Consider the following 17369-nt stretch of genomic DNA (forward strand, 5'->3'; position numbering starts at 1 on the left):
GGTAGTTTAAAGCAGTAACCTCTGATTTTGTTACAATCAAGCTGCCATTTTTTCTGTAAGATTTTAAGCATTTCATTCATTCGACTAATATATCTCTATGAAGAAGAATGCCTCAGGACTCAAAACTTCGGCTGTGTATTTAGAGAGCTTATTAGGAAAGAAATCGTCTGCTGGAGGAAGCAGTCAAAATTTGTCTTCTACTTTGTGCAAAAATATGAGCAATGCCTTTTGTTGTCTGGGTAACCACACGCCTCTGCAGTCTCTTAAACATGACATATCTCATTAGTGTCTCTAGTTCTTTGGCCTGTCTGTCTAGAGTGCTAGCCAAAGGGGCAAATGAGAGTTTCATGTTTTCTTCTTATTTCCAACCTAATGTGTTTGGTTGTTTTGTTTTCAGTCTCTTTAGAGACAAATGGCTTAACTATCTGTTTCTGTTTTTCTTGTCAGTCTCCACTCCATGCCAAGAACCTCAGTTTACTTTTTCTATGTTTTCCCACTTTTTGTATGTACCCGATTGATTTTGAATTTCTCCATAAGACCCAACAGGAATTTGCCTGCCACTCTCCAACCAAGTCATTCAATATGAGAATCCCTTTTAGATGGCTAATGCTATTCACAATCCTGGTCAAGTAGTGAGCAATAGAAAGGGATTATTTATTTCCTATAGAACTCACTATAGAGGTGATTTCCTAATTTCGCCACAGTTTCCTTAATAAAAAGACCATCCTATTGCTGTCTCTTGTTATTGTTTTCTTCTTCTGTTCAATTCTTCTCTTTTCAGTGTTGAGAATAATTGAGAATTCAGTATGTTATGAGTCACTGAGGATGAACACCTAGTAACATCTTCACCCTGCTGCCATCATTCTCTGAGAATCATCTTGTCACTGATGATTCATGACTTTAGGTTGAATTTATTGGGCATGACCATCCTTTATCCCATATTCTTACTACTTTAGTTGATACCAGAATGACATTAGGGATTCCTTGATCAAGGAACCAGAGAATAACTGTATAGATTTAAATGACTCTATAACTCTTCAGCATCTCTTATGCTCAGGATTGAAAAGTAACATTTTTCCCTTTCCTTAAGCCATATTCTTCACTCTAGGAATGTGACCTAAGTTTGATATATCCTTCTGGAATTCACCATTAATAGAATTTTCACCAGCCAGCTTACCTGAAAAAGTATCACAAAATCAAACTTCTGAATGTTCTGTGATCATTAGGAATCTGAGGTTTTAATTGTCAGCAGTCCAGGTATAGAAATATAGAATGGAAAGATAATCAGCCCAGTTTTGAGCATGAGCGAAATAAAATAAAAATCTTAAATTCAAAAAAGTGAAGCTTTGCATAAAACATGTCCTATTTTAGCAAGAATACCGATAGGATAGAAAATTAAGTATGTATATTAACATCTGATACAGCCAAAATAGGTCTTTTTCTATGTTCATGCTAGACAACTGATATCATATTTCTGCATGCTAAAAGATTGCTCTAGTGGTGTTAAAAAATGATAATATGCTCCAGCAGGCTTTACACAGTTTATAATGGTTATATTTTCCCATTGTCTCTCATCTGTATAAATTTATGACTTACACTGACAAGCCCATACCACTTGATATATTTACTTTTTTTTTTCATTGCTAAAATCATTTCTTTTCTACATCTTTATTGGAGTATAATTGCTTTACAATGGTTTGTTAGTTTCTGCTTTATAACAAAGTGAATAAGTTATACATATACATATGTTCCCATATCTCTTCTCCCTTGCGTCTCCCTCCCTCCCACCCTCCCTATCCCACCCTTCTAGGTGGTCACAAAGCACCGAGCTGATCTCCCTGTGCTATGCGGCTGCTTCCCACGATCTGTTTTACATTTGGTAGTGTATATATGTCCATGCCACTCTCTCGCTTTGTCACAGCTTACCCTTCCCCCTCCCCATATCCTCAAGTCCATTCTCTAGTAGGTCTGTGTCTTTATTACTGTCTTACCGCTAGTTTCATGCCATTTTTCTTTTCTTAACTTCCATATATATGTGTTAGCATACAGTAATTGACTTACTTCACTCTGTATGACAGACTCTAGGTCCATCCACTTCACTACAAGTAGCTCAATTTCGTTTCTTTTTATGGCTGAGTAATATTCCATTGTATATATGTGCCACATCTTCTTTATCCATTCATCCAATGATGGACACTTAGGTTGTTTCCATCTCCGGGCTATTGTAAATAGAGCTGCAATGAATATTTCGGTACATGACTCTTTTTGAATTATGGTTTTCTCAGGGTATATGCACAGTAGTGGGATTGCTGGGTCATATGGTAGTTCTATTTGTAGTTTTTTAAGGAACCTCCATACTGTTCTCCATAGTGGCTGTACCAATTTATTTTCCCACCAGCAGTGCAAGAGTGTTCCCTTTTCTCCACACCCTCTCCAGCATTTATTGTTTCTAGATTTTTTGATGATGGCCATTCTGACTGGTGTGAGATGATATCTCATTGTAGTTTTCATTTGCATTTCTCTAATGATTAATGACGTTGAGCATTCTTTCATCTGTTTGTTGGCAGTCTGTATATCTTCTTTGGAGAAATGTCTATTTAGGTCTTCTGCCCATTTTTGGATTGGGTTGTTTGTTTTTTTGTTATTGAGCTGCATGAGCTGCTTGTAAATTTTGGAGATTAATCCTTTGTCAGTTGCTTCATTTGCAAATATTTTCTCCCACTCTGAGGGTTGTCTTTTGGTCTTCTTTATGGTTTCCTTTGCTCTGCAAAAGCTTTTAAGTTTCATTAGGTCCCATTTGTTTATTTTTGTTTTTATTTCCATTTCTCTAGGAGGTGGGTCAAAAAGGATCTTGCTGTGATTTATGTCATAGAGTGTTCTGCCTATGTTTTCCTCGAAGAGTTTGATAGTTTCTGGCCTTACATTTAGGTCTTTAATCCATTTTGAGTTTATTTTTGTGTATGGTGTTAGGGAGTGATCTAATCTCATACTTTTACATGTACCTGTCCAGTTTTCCCAGCACCACTTATTGAAGGGGCTGTCCTTTATCCACTGTACACTCCTGCCTCCTTTATCAAAGATAAGGTGACCATATGTGCGTGGGTTTATCTCTGGGCTTTCTATCCTGTTCCATTGTTCTATCTTTCTGTTTTTCTGCCAGTACCATACTGACTTGATTACTGTAGCTTTGTAGTATAGTCTGAAGTCAGGGAGCCTGATTCCTCCAGCTCCGTTTTTTGTTCTCAAGATTGCTTTGGCTATTTGGGGTCTTTTGTGTTTCCACACAAATTGTGAAATTTTTTGTTTTAGTTCTGTGAAAAATGCCATTGGTAGTTTGATAGGGATTGCATTGAATCTGTAGATTGCTTTGGGTAGTAGAGTCATTTTCACAATGTTGATTCTTCCAATCCAAGAACATGGTATATCTCTCCATCTATTTGTATCATCTTTAATTTCCTTCATCAGTGTCTTATAATGTTCTGCATACAGGTCTTTTGTCTCCTTAGGTAGGTTTATTCCGAGATATTTTATTCTTTGTGTTGCAATGGTAAATGGGAGTGTTTTCTTGATTTCACTTTCAGATTTTCATCATTAGTGTATAGAAATGCCAGAGATTTCTGTGCATTAATTTTGTATCCTGCTACTTTACCAAATTCATTGATTAGCTCTAGGAGTTTTCTGGTAGCATCTTTAGGATTATCTATGTATAGTATCATGTCATCTGCAAACAGTGACAGCTTTACTTCTTCTTTTCCGATTTGAATTCCTTTTATTTCCTTTTCTTCTCTGATTGCTGTGGCTAAAACTTCCAAAAATATGTTGAATACGAGTGGTGAGAGTGGGCAAACTTGTCTTGTTCCTGATCTTAGTGGAAATGCTTTCAGTTTTTCACCATTGAGGACGATGTTGGCTGTGGATTTGTCATATATGGCCTTTATTATATTGAATAAAGTTCGCTGTATGCCTACTTTCTGCAGGGTTTTTATCATAAAGGGGTGTTGAATTTTGTCGAAAGCTTTCTCTGCATCTATTGAGATGATCATATGGTTTTTCTCCTTCAATTTGTTAACATGGTGTATCACGTTGATTGATTTGCATATATTGAAGAATCCTTGCATTCCTGGAATAAGCCTCACTTGATCATGGTGTATGATCGTTTTAATGTGCTGTTGGATTCTGTTTGCTAGTATTTTGTTGAGGATTTTTGCATCTATGTTCATCAGTGATATTGGCCTGTAGTTTTCTTTCTTTGTGACATCCTTGTCTGGTTTTGGTATCAAGGTGATGGTGGCCTCGTAGAATGAATTTGGGAGTGTTCCTCCCTCTGCTATATTTTGAAAGAGTTTGAGAAGGATAGGTGTTAGCTCTTCTCTAAATGTTTGATAGAATTCGCCTGTGAGGTCATCTGGTCCTGGGCTTTTGTTTGTTGGAAGATTTTTAATCACAGTTTCAATTTCAGTGCTTGTGATTGGTCTGTTCATATTTTCTATTTCTTCCTGATTCAGTCTTGGCAGGTTGTGCCTTTCTAAGAATTTGTCCATTTCTACCAGGTTGTCCATTTTATTGGCATAGAGTTGCTTGTAGTAATCTCTCATGATCTTTTGTATTTCTGCAGTGTCAGTTGTTACTTCTCCTTTTTCATTTCTAATCCTATTGATTTGAGTCTTCTCCCTTTTTTTCTTGATGAGTCTGGCTAATGGTTTATCAATTTTGTTTATCTTCTCAAAGAACCAGCTTTTAGTTTTATTGATCTTTGCTGTTGTTTCCTTCATTTCTTTTTCATTTATTTCTGATCTGATTTTTATGATTTCTTTCCTTCTGCTAACTTTGGGGTATTTTTGTTCTTCTTTCTCTAACTGCTTTAGGTGCAAGTTTAGGTTGTTTATTCGAGATGTTTCCTGTTTCTAGGTGGGACTGTATTGCTATAAACTTCCCTCTTAGAACTGCTTTAGCTGCATCCCAAATGGGTCGTCGTGTCTCCATTGTCATTTGTTTCTAGGTATTTTTTGATTTCCTCTTTGATTGCTTGAGAGATCACTTCATTATTAAGTAGTGTATTGTTTAACCTCCATGTGTTTGTATTTTTTACACATCTTTTCCTGTAATTGATACCTAGTCTCATAGCGTTGTGGTCGGAAAAGATACTTGATACAATTTCAATTTTCTTAAATTTACCAAGGCTTGATTTGTGACCCAAGATATGATCTATCCTGGAGAATGTTCCATGAGCACTTGAGAAAAATGTGTATTCTGTTGTTTTTGGATGGTGTGTCCTATAAATATGAATTAAGTCCATCTTGTTTAATGTATCATTTAAATCTTGTGTTTCCTTATTTATTTTCATTTTGGATGATCTGTCCATTGGTGAAAGTGGGGTGTTAAAGTCAGCTACTATGATTGTGTTACTGTCAATTTCCCCTTTTATGGCTGTCAGTATTTGCCTTATATATTGAGGTGCTCCTATGTTGGGTGCATAAATATTTACAATTGTTATATCTTCTTCTATCGAGCCCTTGATCATTATGTAATGTCCTTCTTTGTCTCTTGTAATAGTCTTTATTTTAAAGTCCATTTTTTGTGATATGAGAATTGCTACTCCAGCTTTCTTTTGGTTTCCATTTGCATGGAATATCTTTTTCCATCCCCTTACTTTCAGTCTGTATGTGTCCCTAGGTCTGAGGTGGGTCTCTTGTAGACAGCATATATATGGGTCTTGTTTTTGTATCCATTCAGCCAATCTGTGTCTTTTGGTGGGAGCATTTAGTCCATTTACATTTAAGGTAATTATCGATATGTATATTCCTATTCCCATTTTCTTCATTGTTTCGGGTTCGTTATTGTAGGTCTTTTCCTTCTCTTGTGTTTCTTGCCTAGAGAAGTTCCTCTAGCATTTGTTGTAAAGCTGGTTTGGTGGTGCTGAACTCTCTCAGCTTTTGCTTGTCTGCAAAGGTTTTGATTTCTCCATCAAATCTGAATGAGATCCTTGCTGGGTAGAGTAATCTTGGTTGCAGGTTTTTCCCCTTCATCACTTTAAATATGTCCTACCAGTCCCTTCTGGCTTGCAGAGTTTCTGCTGAAAGATCAGCTGTTAAACTTATGGGGATTCCCTTGTGTGTTATTTGTTGTTTTTCCCTTGCTGCTTTTAATATGTTTTCTTTGTATTTAATTTTTGACAGTTTGATTAATATGTGTCTTGGCATATTTCTCCTTGGATTTATCCTGTATGGGAGTCTCTGTGCTTCCTGGACTTGATTAACTATTTCCTTTCCCTTATTAGGGAAGTTTTCAACTATAATCTCTTCAAATATTTTCTCAGTCCATTTCTTTTTCTCTTCTTCTGGAACCCCTATAATTTGAATGTTGTGTTTAATGTTATCCCAGAGGTCTCTGACACTGTCCTCAGTTCTTCTCATTCTTTTTTCTTTATTCTGCTCTGCAGTAGTTATTTCCACTATTTTATCTTCCAGGTCACTTATCCATTCTTATGCCTCAGTTATTCTGCTATTGATCCCATCTAGAGTATTTTTAATTTCATTTATTGTGTTGTTCATCGTTGCTTGTTTCATCTTTAGTTCTTCTAGGTCCTTGTTAAATGTTTCTTGCATTTTGTCTATTCTATTTCCAGATTTTGGATCATCTTTACTATCATTATTCTGAATTCTCTTTCAGGTAGACTGCCTATTTCCTCTTCATTTGTTAGGTCTGGTGGGTTTTTATCTTGCTCCTTCGCCTGCTGTGTGTTTTTCTGTCTTCTCATTTTGCTTATCTTACTGTGGGGTCTCTTTTTTGCAGGCTGCAGGTTCGTAGTTCCCGTTGTTTTTGGTGTCTGTCCCCAGTGGCTAAAGTTGGTTCAGTGGATTGTGTAGGCTTCCTGGTGGAGGGGACTAGTGCCTGTGTTCTGGTGGAAGAGACTGGACCTTGTCTTTCTGGTGGGCAGTTCCACGTCTGTTCGTGTGTTTTGGGTTGTCTGTGGACTTATTATGTTTTTAGGCAGCCTCTCTGCTAATGGGTGGGGTTGTGTTCTTGTCTTGCTAGTTGTTTGGCATAGGGTGTCCAGCACTATATCTTGCTGATCATTGAGTGAAGCTGGGTGCTGGTGTTGAGATGGAGATCTCTGGGAGATTTTCACCATTTGATATTATGTGGAGCTGGGAGGTCTCTTGTGGACCAGTGTCCTGAAGTTGGCTCTCCCACCTCAGAGGCATAGCACTGACTCCTGACTGCAGCACCAAGAGCCTTTCATCCACACGGCTCAGAATACAAGGGAGAAAAAGTAGAAAGAAAGAAAGATAAGAAAAAGGAAGGGAGGGAGGGAGGAAGGAAGGAAGGAAGGAAGAAAGAAAGAAAGAAAGAAAGGAGGGAGGAGGAGGGAGGGAAGGAAAGAAATATAGAAGATAAAATACAATAAAGTAAGATAAAAATAAAGTTATTAAAATATAAAATAATTATTAAGAAACTTTTTTTAAGAAAAAAAAAACGGATAGAACCCTAGGACAAATGGTGGAAGCAAAGCTATACAGACAAAATCTCACCCAGAGGCATACACACTCACAAAAAGAGGTAAAGGGGAAAAAATCATAAATCTTGCTCTCAAAGTCCACCTCCTCAATTTGGGATGATCCGTTGTCTATTCATGTATTCCACAGATGCAGGGGACATCAAGTTGATTGTGGAGCTTTAATCTGCTGCTCCTGAGGCTGCTGGGAGAGATTTCCCTTTCTCTTCTTTGTTCTCACAGCTCCCAGGGCTCAGCTTTGGATTTGGCCCCGCCTCTGCGTGTAGGTCGCTGGAGGGCATCTGTTTTTCACTCAGACAGGACGGGGTTAAAGGAGCGGCTGCTTCGTGGACTCTGGCTCGCTCAGGCCGAGGGGAGGGAGGGGTATGGAGTGCGGGGCGAGCCTGCGGCGGTAGAGGCCTGCGTGATGTTGCACCAGCCTGAGGTGCGTTCTCCAGGGGAAGTTGTCCCTGGATCCCGGGACCCTGGCAGTAACGGGCTGCACAGGCTCCCCGGAAGGGGTGTGTGGATGGTGACCTGTGCTTGAACAGAGATTTCTTGGTGGCGGCAGCAGCAGCCTTAGTGTCTCATGCCCGTCTCTGGGGTCCGCGCTTTTAGCCGCGGCTTGCGCCAGTCTCTGGAGCTCCTTTAAGCAGCGCTCTTAATCCCCTCTCCTTGCCTAACAGGAAACAAAGAGGCAAGGAAAAGTCTCTTGCCTCTTCGGCAGGTGCAGACTTTTTCCGGACTCCCTCCCGCCTAGCCGTGGTGCAGTAACCCCTTCAGGCTGTGTTCACGCAGCCAACCCCAGTCCTCTCCCTGCACTCCGACCTCTCCCTGAAGCCCGAGCCTCAGCTCCCAGCCCCGCCCGCCCCGGCGGGTGAGCAGACAAGCCTCTCGGGCTGGTGAGTACCGGTCGGCACCGATCCTCTGTGCGGGAATCTCTCCGTTTTGCCCTCCGCACCCCTGTTGCTGTGCTCTCCTCCTGTCTCCGAAGCTTCCCCCCTCCGCCTCCCGCAGTCTCTGCCCGCGAAGGGGCTCCTAGTGTGTGGAAACATTTCCTCCTTCACGGCTCCCTCCCACTGGTGCAGGTCCCATCCCTATCCTTTTGTCTCTGTTTATTCTTTTTTCTTTTGCCGTACCCAGGTACGTGGGGACTTTCTTGCCTTTTGGGAGGTCTGAGGTCTTCTGCCAGCGTTCAGTAGGCGTTCTGTAGGAGTTATTCCACGTGTAGATGTATTTCTTGTGTATCTGTAATGAGGAAGGCGATCTCCGCGTCTTACTCTTCCGCCATCTTCCCCTCGTCTGATATATTTACTTTTAAGTGCTGCCAAATCAGAAAAAAAAAAAAGAATTACAATTAATTTACATAATATTGGAACACTTGAAAATGATTTTGTGTTTTGGCTAGGACAAATCTTTAAAGTCTACCCATTTATGAATATTATTTATATGGCATGTTTAGACCATGTTGTATTGTAGAGTGCTTTTATTTAACCTCAGTTAGCTATGAGATATCACTGGGTAGATGGAGAGTATTTATTAGAGTTGAGAAGTAGATTACTGTAAAATTTCATAATTTTAGTTTTTAAACCAATTAGTAAAAAGATCGATAATAAAGGTCATTAGAAATTTCTGTGAGTTCTGTGTTTAGTTCAAGCCATATTTTTCCTTCTTTGAGATCTCAGTAATCACACGGCAGACAGTGACTTGTTATTCCTGTTTCTTGGCATCTCACGTTCTTTTTGAGAAGTTCGGTTTGTTTTCTTTTAATCCAAGCCCACTCTTTAATAAAATGTGTTCACTGGTAAATCACAGAAGAAACAGTCATGTGTTAAAAACCCATATTTCCACTGGTTACCAGGTCCTAACAATGCTCTTACACATTGACTACATGTCTAGTTATAATGACCTTCAAATAATTGTTTCTATTCTTCATAATAATACCCCTGAGAATTTCTTCTCACTTTTGTTTATGCACAATAAACCTGACCACGTCAAATTAATTACTACACAGTTCCTGCTCAAAGTGATCAAGTTAATTGAAGGGCACAGCATACGTTATTTTCCTTGCTGTCTATTCCCAATGAACCCTCTTACCTTTGTCTCACAATATTTCAGTAATATACTATTGCACAGAAAATCCAAGCTAGCAGATTTAATATAAATGACAGAGATTGTAACTTTCCTCAAAAGACATTTAAATATAGTATCTCTCTAAATGTGTCTATTTGTATTAACTTTCTGTTTCAATTTTAAATCAAATTATATATGGTAAGGATGTAGAGCAACTGGAACTTTCTTAAATTCCTGAAAAGAGTGAATATTGGTACAGACTCTTTGAAAAAAAAATTCCAGCCCTATCTATTTAAGCAATCATAAGTATATCTTAAGACTCAACCGTTCTATTTCTTATTAAATACTCAACAGAAATGAGAGTTTGTGTCCACCAAAAGACACGTAAAGGAATATTCATAATTTTATTTGTAATGGCCCAAAATTGTAAACAAGCAAAATATATATTACCAGTAAAATGGTAAACAAATTGATATATATTCATGAGTAATATTTCATATTCTGAAATATTATCCAGAAATAAAAAGTAATTAATAACTGACATGCACACCAATATGGGTGTATTTCACAAACATGATGTTGAGTCAAAGAAGTCAGGAATAGAAGAGTATGATTCTGTTTATGTGGATTTGTTTAAGCTAATCTGTGATTTAGATGTTAGGATTATGCTTATTCTAAGAGAAATACTTACTGGGAGAGGTCACAAGTGAACCTTCTACAATTCTGGAAGTATTCTAGTAGGGTGGTGGTTAAACAGAGGCAGTGATAGGTAAAACTCCAGTGAGTTGTATACTTAGGATTTGTGAAATTATACATCTATAAAAACTAAAAATAAAATAAAGTATGTTGGGGATTTAAAAAATCTATGTAACAATTAACACCTGACCATGTTAAGAAGATTCCCAAACAATCTCAATGTATAGATATAGAAAACTCCGCCAATTTGCTTTTGAAAATACTGTGGTTTGTTGTTTTGTTTTCTTTTAGTGTCCTGAATTTAAAAGGCCCAGGGATGTTGCAGTTGACTGGGTTGCTGGAAATATTTATTGGACTGACCATTCTAGAATGCACTGGTTCAGTTACTACACTACTCACTGGACCAGTCTGAGATACTCTATCAACGTAGGACAGCTGAATGGCCCCAACTGCACCAGACTCTTAACAAATATGGCTGGAGAACCGTATGCTATTGCTGTAAATCCTAAAAGAGGGTAGGTTAATGACCTGGTTATTTATATTTCTTGATATGAGTATCCATTTTTATAGATTGTCCCACCCATGCTCTGTAGTGTTGTTTCTGGAAGAGTGTTCAACGTATAATAGATTCACAAGACTTCTGAAAATCCCTCTACCCCTTCTGTACAAAAGCATGTCCTTTTCACACCAAATGGTGGTGCAAAATATATTCTTCTTCCTGAACATTTGCTACTTTATACATTTAGTGTATGTTATGTGTGCATTCAGTGTATATGTTATGTGTGCATTCAGATTAATGAAACTGATGTGAAAAACATAACCACTGTAGTTAATCTAAAATCGAATTTTTGAGACATTAAAAATAATATTAAACATGTTAAGTGTAGAATATTAGTGACGGGCTATTTCTGGTAATAAAAAATGGAGGCATATGTATAAACAAATTTAAACAATTTAACACAAATATTCCCTTTACTCGGCTTGATTTTTTCCTTTTTTACTCTCTTATTTCTTATTTATAAGCAATGACCAAAAAGGAAATAGGGAAATGTTAAATAAAACTCCTAATCACCCATAAAGTGGATCATTAGATCCTGAGTAAAAAGAGGCAACTGCTGTTTACTTACTAGAATTATGTTATGTGGTGTCTTCTAAGTGAGAAAATTATTTATGTCTGAGAAAATAGTTACTATATCAAAAACAAAAGCATATTGATGCATCATCTATAGTAAAATGAATATTCTGTCATGATAAGAAGATAATTTCAAGTGTTAGAAATATTTTTCTTCTAAAATTTTAAGGAAATTTTCAAAATTGAACTTTGCCTATCAAGTGAGCCTATTAAACAGTGGCTCTCAAATTTTAGGGAATAGGTACGACTTTTACATTGTTGACTCCTGGGGCCCCCTCTTGGAGGTACTCACTCTGTAGGTTTAGAGTTGGGTCCAGAAATCTGCTTTTTCAGGCAATTTTCAGGGACTCTAAGGTGATTCTGATGCACAGGGTCTGAAGAGACCCTGTTTTGGGTTGTAACAGCACATTCACCAGGCTAAGCACATTCACCAGGCTAACCAACTTGACCTATCTCTTCAGGATGATGTACTGGACGATTGTTGGGGACCACTCCCACATAGAAGAAGCGGCCATGGACGGTACTCTGAGAAGAATTTTAGTACAAAAGAATTTACAGAGACCCACAGGTATGATATGTGTCCCACACAGTCTAAAATGTGAAGTAGTGTGCTAAGTGTAATAGTATTGCCTTTCTTTCTAGTTTTGTTGGCAATATAATCATTTTTACAAGCAGATAAAATAATTTATAGTATGACTTTATAAAAGTCATTAACATTTCATGTTGTACTTTCCCAACTTGAAAGTCAGGTTCTTACCATATTGCTGGTGATATTATGGGGATATTATTTGACAATTACCTAAGTTATAAGGCTATAAGTAGGATTTCACCTGCATGAAATTTTGACAGTTTATAGCATTGTGTTAGGGTGTTTTTACAGCTATGTGTTAATGATATTGAGATAGATGGTAATATTCCTAGAGGATGAGAGACTAAATGGATAGACAGGTGGGAACATATAAACAACTTTTGTGAAAGACACTCACAGCTCTTTTCAATCTGGCTTTAATCTCCCTTCCAGCCATGTCATCTAAACTACCAGTCTATACTCTCTGTACTTCCAGGACGGTTCAGGAGCTCAGGTCTTTTTTCTGCATTCCTGTTCTTTCTCCTATGCCATTTTCCTCCCAGATCCCTCATCTAGAATGCCCTTCCAACTTTTGTGTACCTAGAGGAATCTTACCAGTCTTGTAAGGTCTAAGTTTAGTACTTCCTCATAAAATATTTTCATACTGCAGAAACCTCAGAGACTTTTGTGCCATCCCCCACCCCCTCCCACTACATCCCCATCAAAAAGGACACAATACATTGTCTATAGCATATGTTATTTTGCAGTTAGGCTTAGCATACGTTATTTAACAATTAGGCTTTCTATAGCATATGTTATTTAACAATATAAAGTTGAAACTTTATATTTGGTACTTATATTTTTATTACTTTTAATGTGCCTTATGCCTTTTCCTCCAAGTAGATTGTTTTTACTCTTATAGGAAGGAACAATCATTGGAATTTAGTTTATTTATGTAGGTGTGTCTCAATTCAGTGATTTAACAAATACTAATTGAACACTCACCTGGTGACAGAAATTGTTCCAGATGCTGAAGAAATAAGTTCCTGCCCTTGTGAAGAGAGTTCCAATTCTCAGGAAACTTACTTTCCTGTATAGGATAGAATATGTAGGATACATCATGTCAGGTAATTATAAAAGCTATATAGAAAACAAAATATAAGAGATGGGCAGTTATGGGAAGGTACTATTTTAGTTATGATTATCAAAGTAGTCATCTCTAGAAAGGTGATATTTGAGAAGATGACTGAATAAAGAGAGATAGCAAACTATGTGATTATGTGAAGAAAGAGCTTTCCAAGTAGACAGAATGGCAAGTTATGAGTTAGGAAGGAATTTAGCATGTGTAAGAAACAGCAGTAATGTTAGGACAGTTGGCGCTCCGTATCCATGGTAGGTTGAATTTACTGAACCCACAGATACCGAGGGCTGACTATAATATGCCATTTTATATAAAGGACTTGAGCGTTTGCAGGTTTTGGTATTCATGGGGGATCCTATAACCAATCCCCTGCAGACACCAAGGGATGGCTGTATGCCTAGAAGCATATGATCAACTCGGGAGAATAGTAGGTGTGAGAGTGACAAAGTGACCAAAGTCAGATCATCCAGGACCTGGAACACACTGATAAGGACTGGATTCTATTCTAGCTTTAAGGGAAGCAAGCCACTGGGGATTTTGAGGAAAGTGGCATGATCTGCTCAAACACTATTTTATTTTTTAAAGAACTTTGTACTTCTTTTTCTTAACTTTTTTATTTTTAACTAATTTTAGACTTTTATTCAGTAGAAAGGTTGGACAATTGATTTAAAAAAAGCTTCTCTGACGTTAACATCTTACATAGCCATAGTATACATAACATTATTTTCATTTTAAAAAATGACTCAGGAAGCAATGTATAGAATTGCCTGTCTGAGGGTTCTTATGAGGGAATCTGAGACAGGCATTCTTGGGAAATTTATTTATGAAGGGAGTGTTATTTCCTTGCTGTCATGTGTTGTAGTTGTGGACATGACCAACATAAGTCAATCAGATGGAGATATCTCACAGGAAATTGGAGATTTTAGTTCTGGAGCTCAAAGCAGAACTAGAAACTTAGTTCAGAGAACTGGCAATAGAAAACCGATGATTTAAAGTTGCTGGATTTAAGATAGACAAGGGAGGAGAAAACAGAGGCTTCTTAGGGTAGAAATGTGTGAGATGCTTATATTCAGAAGAGTCAGGATCAAAAATAAAGACTACAGAGGTGTTTGAGCAATAGGAGCAAAGCAACAGAATTCAGTGCCATAATAGCTGACAGAAAAGTTTCAAAAGGAAGATGGTATACCCTATTGGGCATAGCATAGTGTATTAGACAGAAGAAATATGGAGTCCTAGAAAGAGTATAAGCCTTCCATTTATATAGGCTTGAGTTAAAATTGCACAACCTGCATAAACTTTTCAGCACCAATGTTCTTATTTGTAAAATGCATATGATAATATTTACCTTACAGAGAATTTATAACAATTCATTTATATCAGAAGTTAACACCAATGTAAATTGATTAGTATAATTTCTTGAATACCTAAGAGACTAAGAATAATTATAGAAATAATATGCCACGTACTAGAGCCTTGCATTTGTACCTTGCCCACCATAACTCCATAACCCGAATTTTATTTTTTTTGATGGCATCTGGCCTGTGAATGTATTTCCTTTTTTTTTTTGAATTTTATTTTATTTTATTTTTATACAGCAGGTTCTTATTAGTTATCTATTTTATACATATTAGTATATATATGTCCAACACAATCTCCCAATTCATCCCACCAATACCACTGGCCCCCCTACTTTCCCCTCTTGGTGTCCATACATTTGTTCTCTACCTCTGTGTCTCTATTTCTGCCTATAGACTGGTTCATCTGTATCATTATTCTAGATTCCACATCTATACGTTAATATACAATCTTTGTTTTTCTCTTTCGGACTTACTTCACTCTGTATGACAGTCTCTAGGTCCATCCACGTCTCTACAAATGACCCAATTTTGTTCCTTTTTATGGCTGAGTAATATTCCATTGTATATATGTACCACATCTTCTTTATCCATTCGTCTATCAGTGGACGTTTAGCTTGCTTCCATGACCTGGCTATTGTAAATAGTGCTGTAATGAACATTGGGGTGCATGTGTCTGTTTGAATTATGGTTTTCTCTGGGTATATGCCCAGAGGTGGGATTGCTGGGTCATATAGTAATTCTACTTTTAGTTTTTTAAGGAATCTCCATATTGTTATCCATAGTGGCTGTATCAATTTACATTCCCACCAACAGTACAAGAGGGTTCCTTTATCTCCACACCCTCTCCAGCATTTGTTGTTTGTAGATTTTCTGATGATACCCATTCTAACCAGTATCAGGTGATTGTAGTTTTGATTTGCATTTCTCTAATAATTAGTGATGTTGAGCAGCTTTTCATGTGCCTCTTGGCCATCTGTATGTCTTCTTTGGAGAAATGTCTGTTTAGGTCTTCTGCGCATTGTTTGATTGGGTTGTTTGTTTTTTTAATATTGAGCTGCATGAGTTGTTTATATATTTTGGCAATTCATCCTTTGTCCATTGATTCGTTTGCAAATGTTTTCTCCCATTCTAAGTGTTGTCTTTTCATCTTGTTTATAGTTCCCTTTGCTGTGCAAAGGCTTGTAAGTTTCATTAGGTCCCATTTGTTTATTTTTGTTTTTATTTCCATTTCTCTAGAAGGTGGGTCAAAAAAGATCTTGCTGTGATTTATGTCAGAGAGTGTTCTTCCTATGTTTTCCTCTAAGAGTTTTATGGTGTCTGGTCTTACATTTAGGACACTAATCCATTTTGAGTTTATTTTTGTGTATGGTGTTAGGGAGTGTTCTAATCATTCTTTTACATGTAGCTGTCCAGTTTTCCCAGCACCACTTATTGAAGAGACTGTCTTTTCTCCATTGTATATTCTTGCCTCCTTTATCAAAGATAAGGTGACCATAGGTGCATGGGTTTATCTCTGGGCTTTCTATCCTGTTCCATTGATCTATATTTCTGTTTTTGTGCCAGTACCATACTGTCTTGATTACTGTAGCTTTGTAGTATAGTCTGAAGTCAGGGAGCTTGATTCCTCCAATTCCATTTTTTCCCCTCAAGATTGCTTTGGCTATTTGGGGTCTTTTGTGTCTCCATACAAATTGTGAAATATTTTGTTCTAGTTCTGTAAAACATGTCATTGGTAATTTCATAGGGACTGCATTGAATCTGTAGATTGCTTTGGGTAGTATAGTCATTTTCACAACATTGGTTCTTCCAATCCAAGAGCATGGTATATCTCTCCATCTTTTTGTGTTACCTTTGATTTCTTTCATCAGGGTCATAGTTTTCTGAGTACAGATCTTTTACCTCCTTAGGTAGGTTTATTCCTAGGTGTTTTATTCCTTTTGTTGCAATGGTGAATGGGATTGTTTCCTTAATTTCTCTTTCTGATCTTTCGTTGTTAGTGTGTAGGAATGCAAGAGATTTCTGTGCATTAATTTTGTATCCTGCAACCTTACCAAATTCATTGATTAGCTCTAGTAATTTTCTGCTGGCATCTTTAGGATTCTCTACATATAGTATCATGTCATCTGCAAACAGTGACAGTTTTACTTCTTCTCTTCCAATTTGTATTCTTTTATATCTTTTTCTTCTCTGATTGCCATGGCTAGGACTTCCAAAGCTATGTTGAATAATAGTGGTGAGACTGGACATCATGTCTTGTTCCTGATCTTACAAGGAATGTTTTCAGTTTTTCACCAATGAGAATGATGTTTGCTGTGGGTTTGTCATATATGGCCTTTCTTATGTTGAGGTAGGTTCCCTCTATGCCCACTTTCTGGAGAGTTTTTATCATAAATGGGTGTTTAATTTTGTCAAAAGCTTTTTCTGCGTCTATTAAGATGATCATATGGTTTTTATTCTTCCCTTTGTTAATATGGTGTATTGCATTAATTGATTTTCATATATTGAAGAATCCTTGCATTCCTGGGATAAATCCCACTTGATGAAGATGTATGACACTTTTAATGTGTTGTTGGATTCTGTTTGCTAGTATTTTGTGGATTTTTGCATCTATATTCATTTTTCTATATTAGTCTGTAATTTTCTTTTTTTGCAGTGTCTTTGATTTTGGTATCAGGGTGATGGTGGCTTCGTAGAATGAGTTTGGGAGTGTTCCTTCCTCTGCAATTTTTTGGAAGAGTTTGAGAGGTTGGGTGTTAGCTCTTCTGTAAATGTTTGATAGACTTCACCTGTGAAGCCATCTGGTCCTGGACTTTTGTTTGTTGGAAGATTTTTAATCACAGTTTCAATTTCAGTGCTCGTGATTGGTCTGTTCACATTTTTTATTTCTTCCTGGTTCAGTCTTGGAA

At 37.3% G+C, this 17369-nt stretch overlaps 1 protein-coding gene across 1 annotated transcript in view; it reads left to right on the plus strand.

Moving 5' to 3' along the window:
• Positions 1-17369, plus strand: part of LRP1B (LDL receptor related protein 1B) — a 1616178-nt gene that overhangs the window by 1493133 nt on the left and 105676 nt on the right. Inside the window, exons 79-80 of the mRNA XM_067742376.1 lie at positions 10556-10779; positions 11858-11964. Of these exons, the coding sequence (XP_067598477.1) occupies positions 10556-10779; positions 11858-11964 (331 nt within the window). The remainder of the gene's footprint in view (positions 1-10555; positions 10780-11857; positions 11965-17369) is intronic.

This window comes from Pseudorca crassidens, chromosome 6 (assembly GCF_039906515.1).
Source record: "Pseudorca crassidens isolate mPseCra1 chromosome 6, mPseCra1.hap1, whole genome shotgun sequence".
Classification (NCBI taxonomy): domain Eukaryota; kingdom Metazoa; phylum Chordata; class Mammalia; order Artiodactyla; family Delphinidae; genus Pseudorca; species Pseudorca crassidens.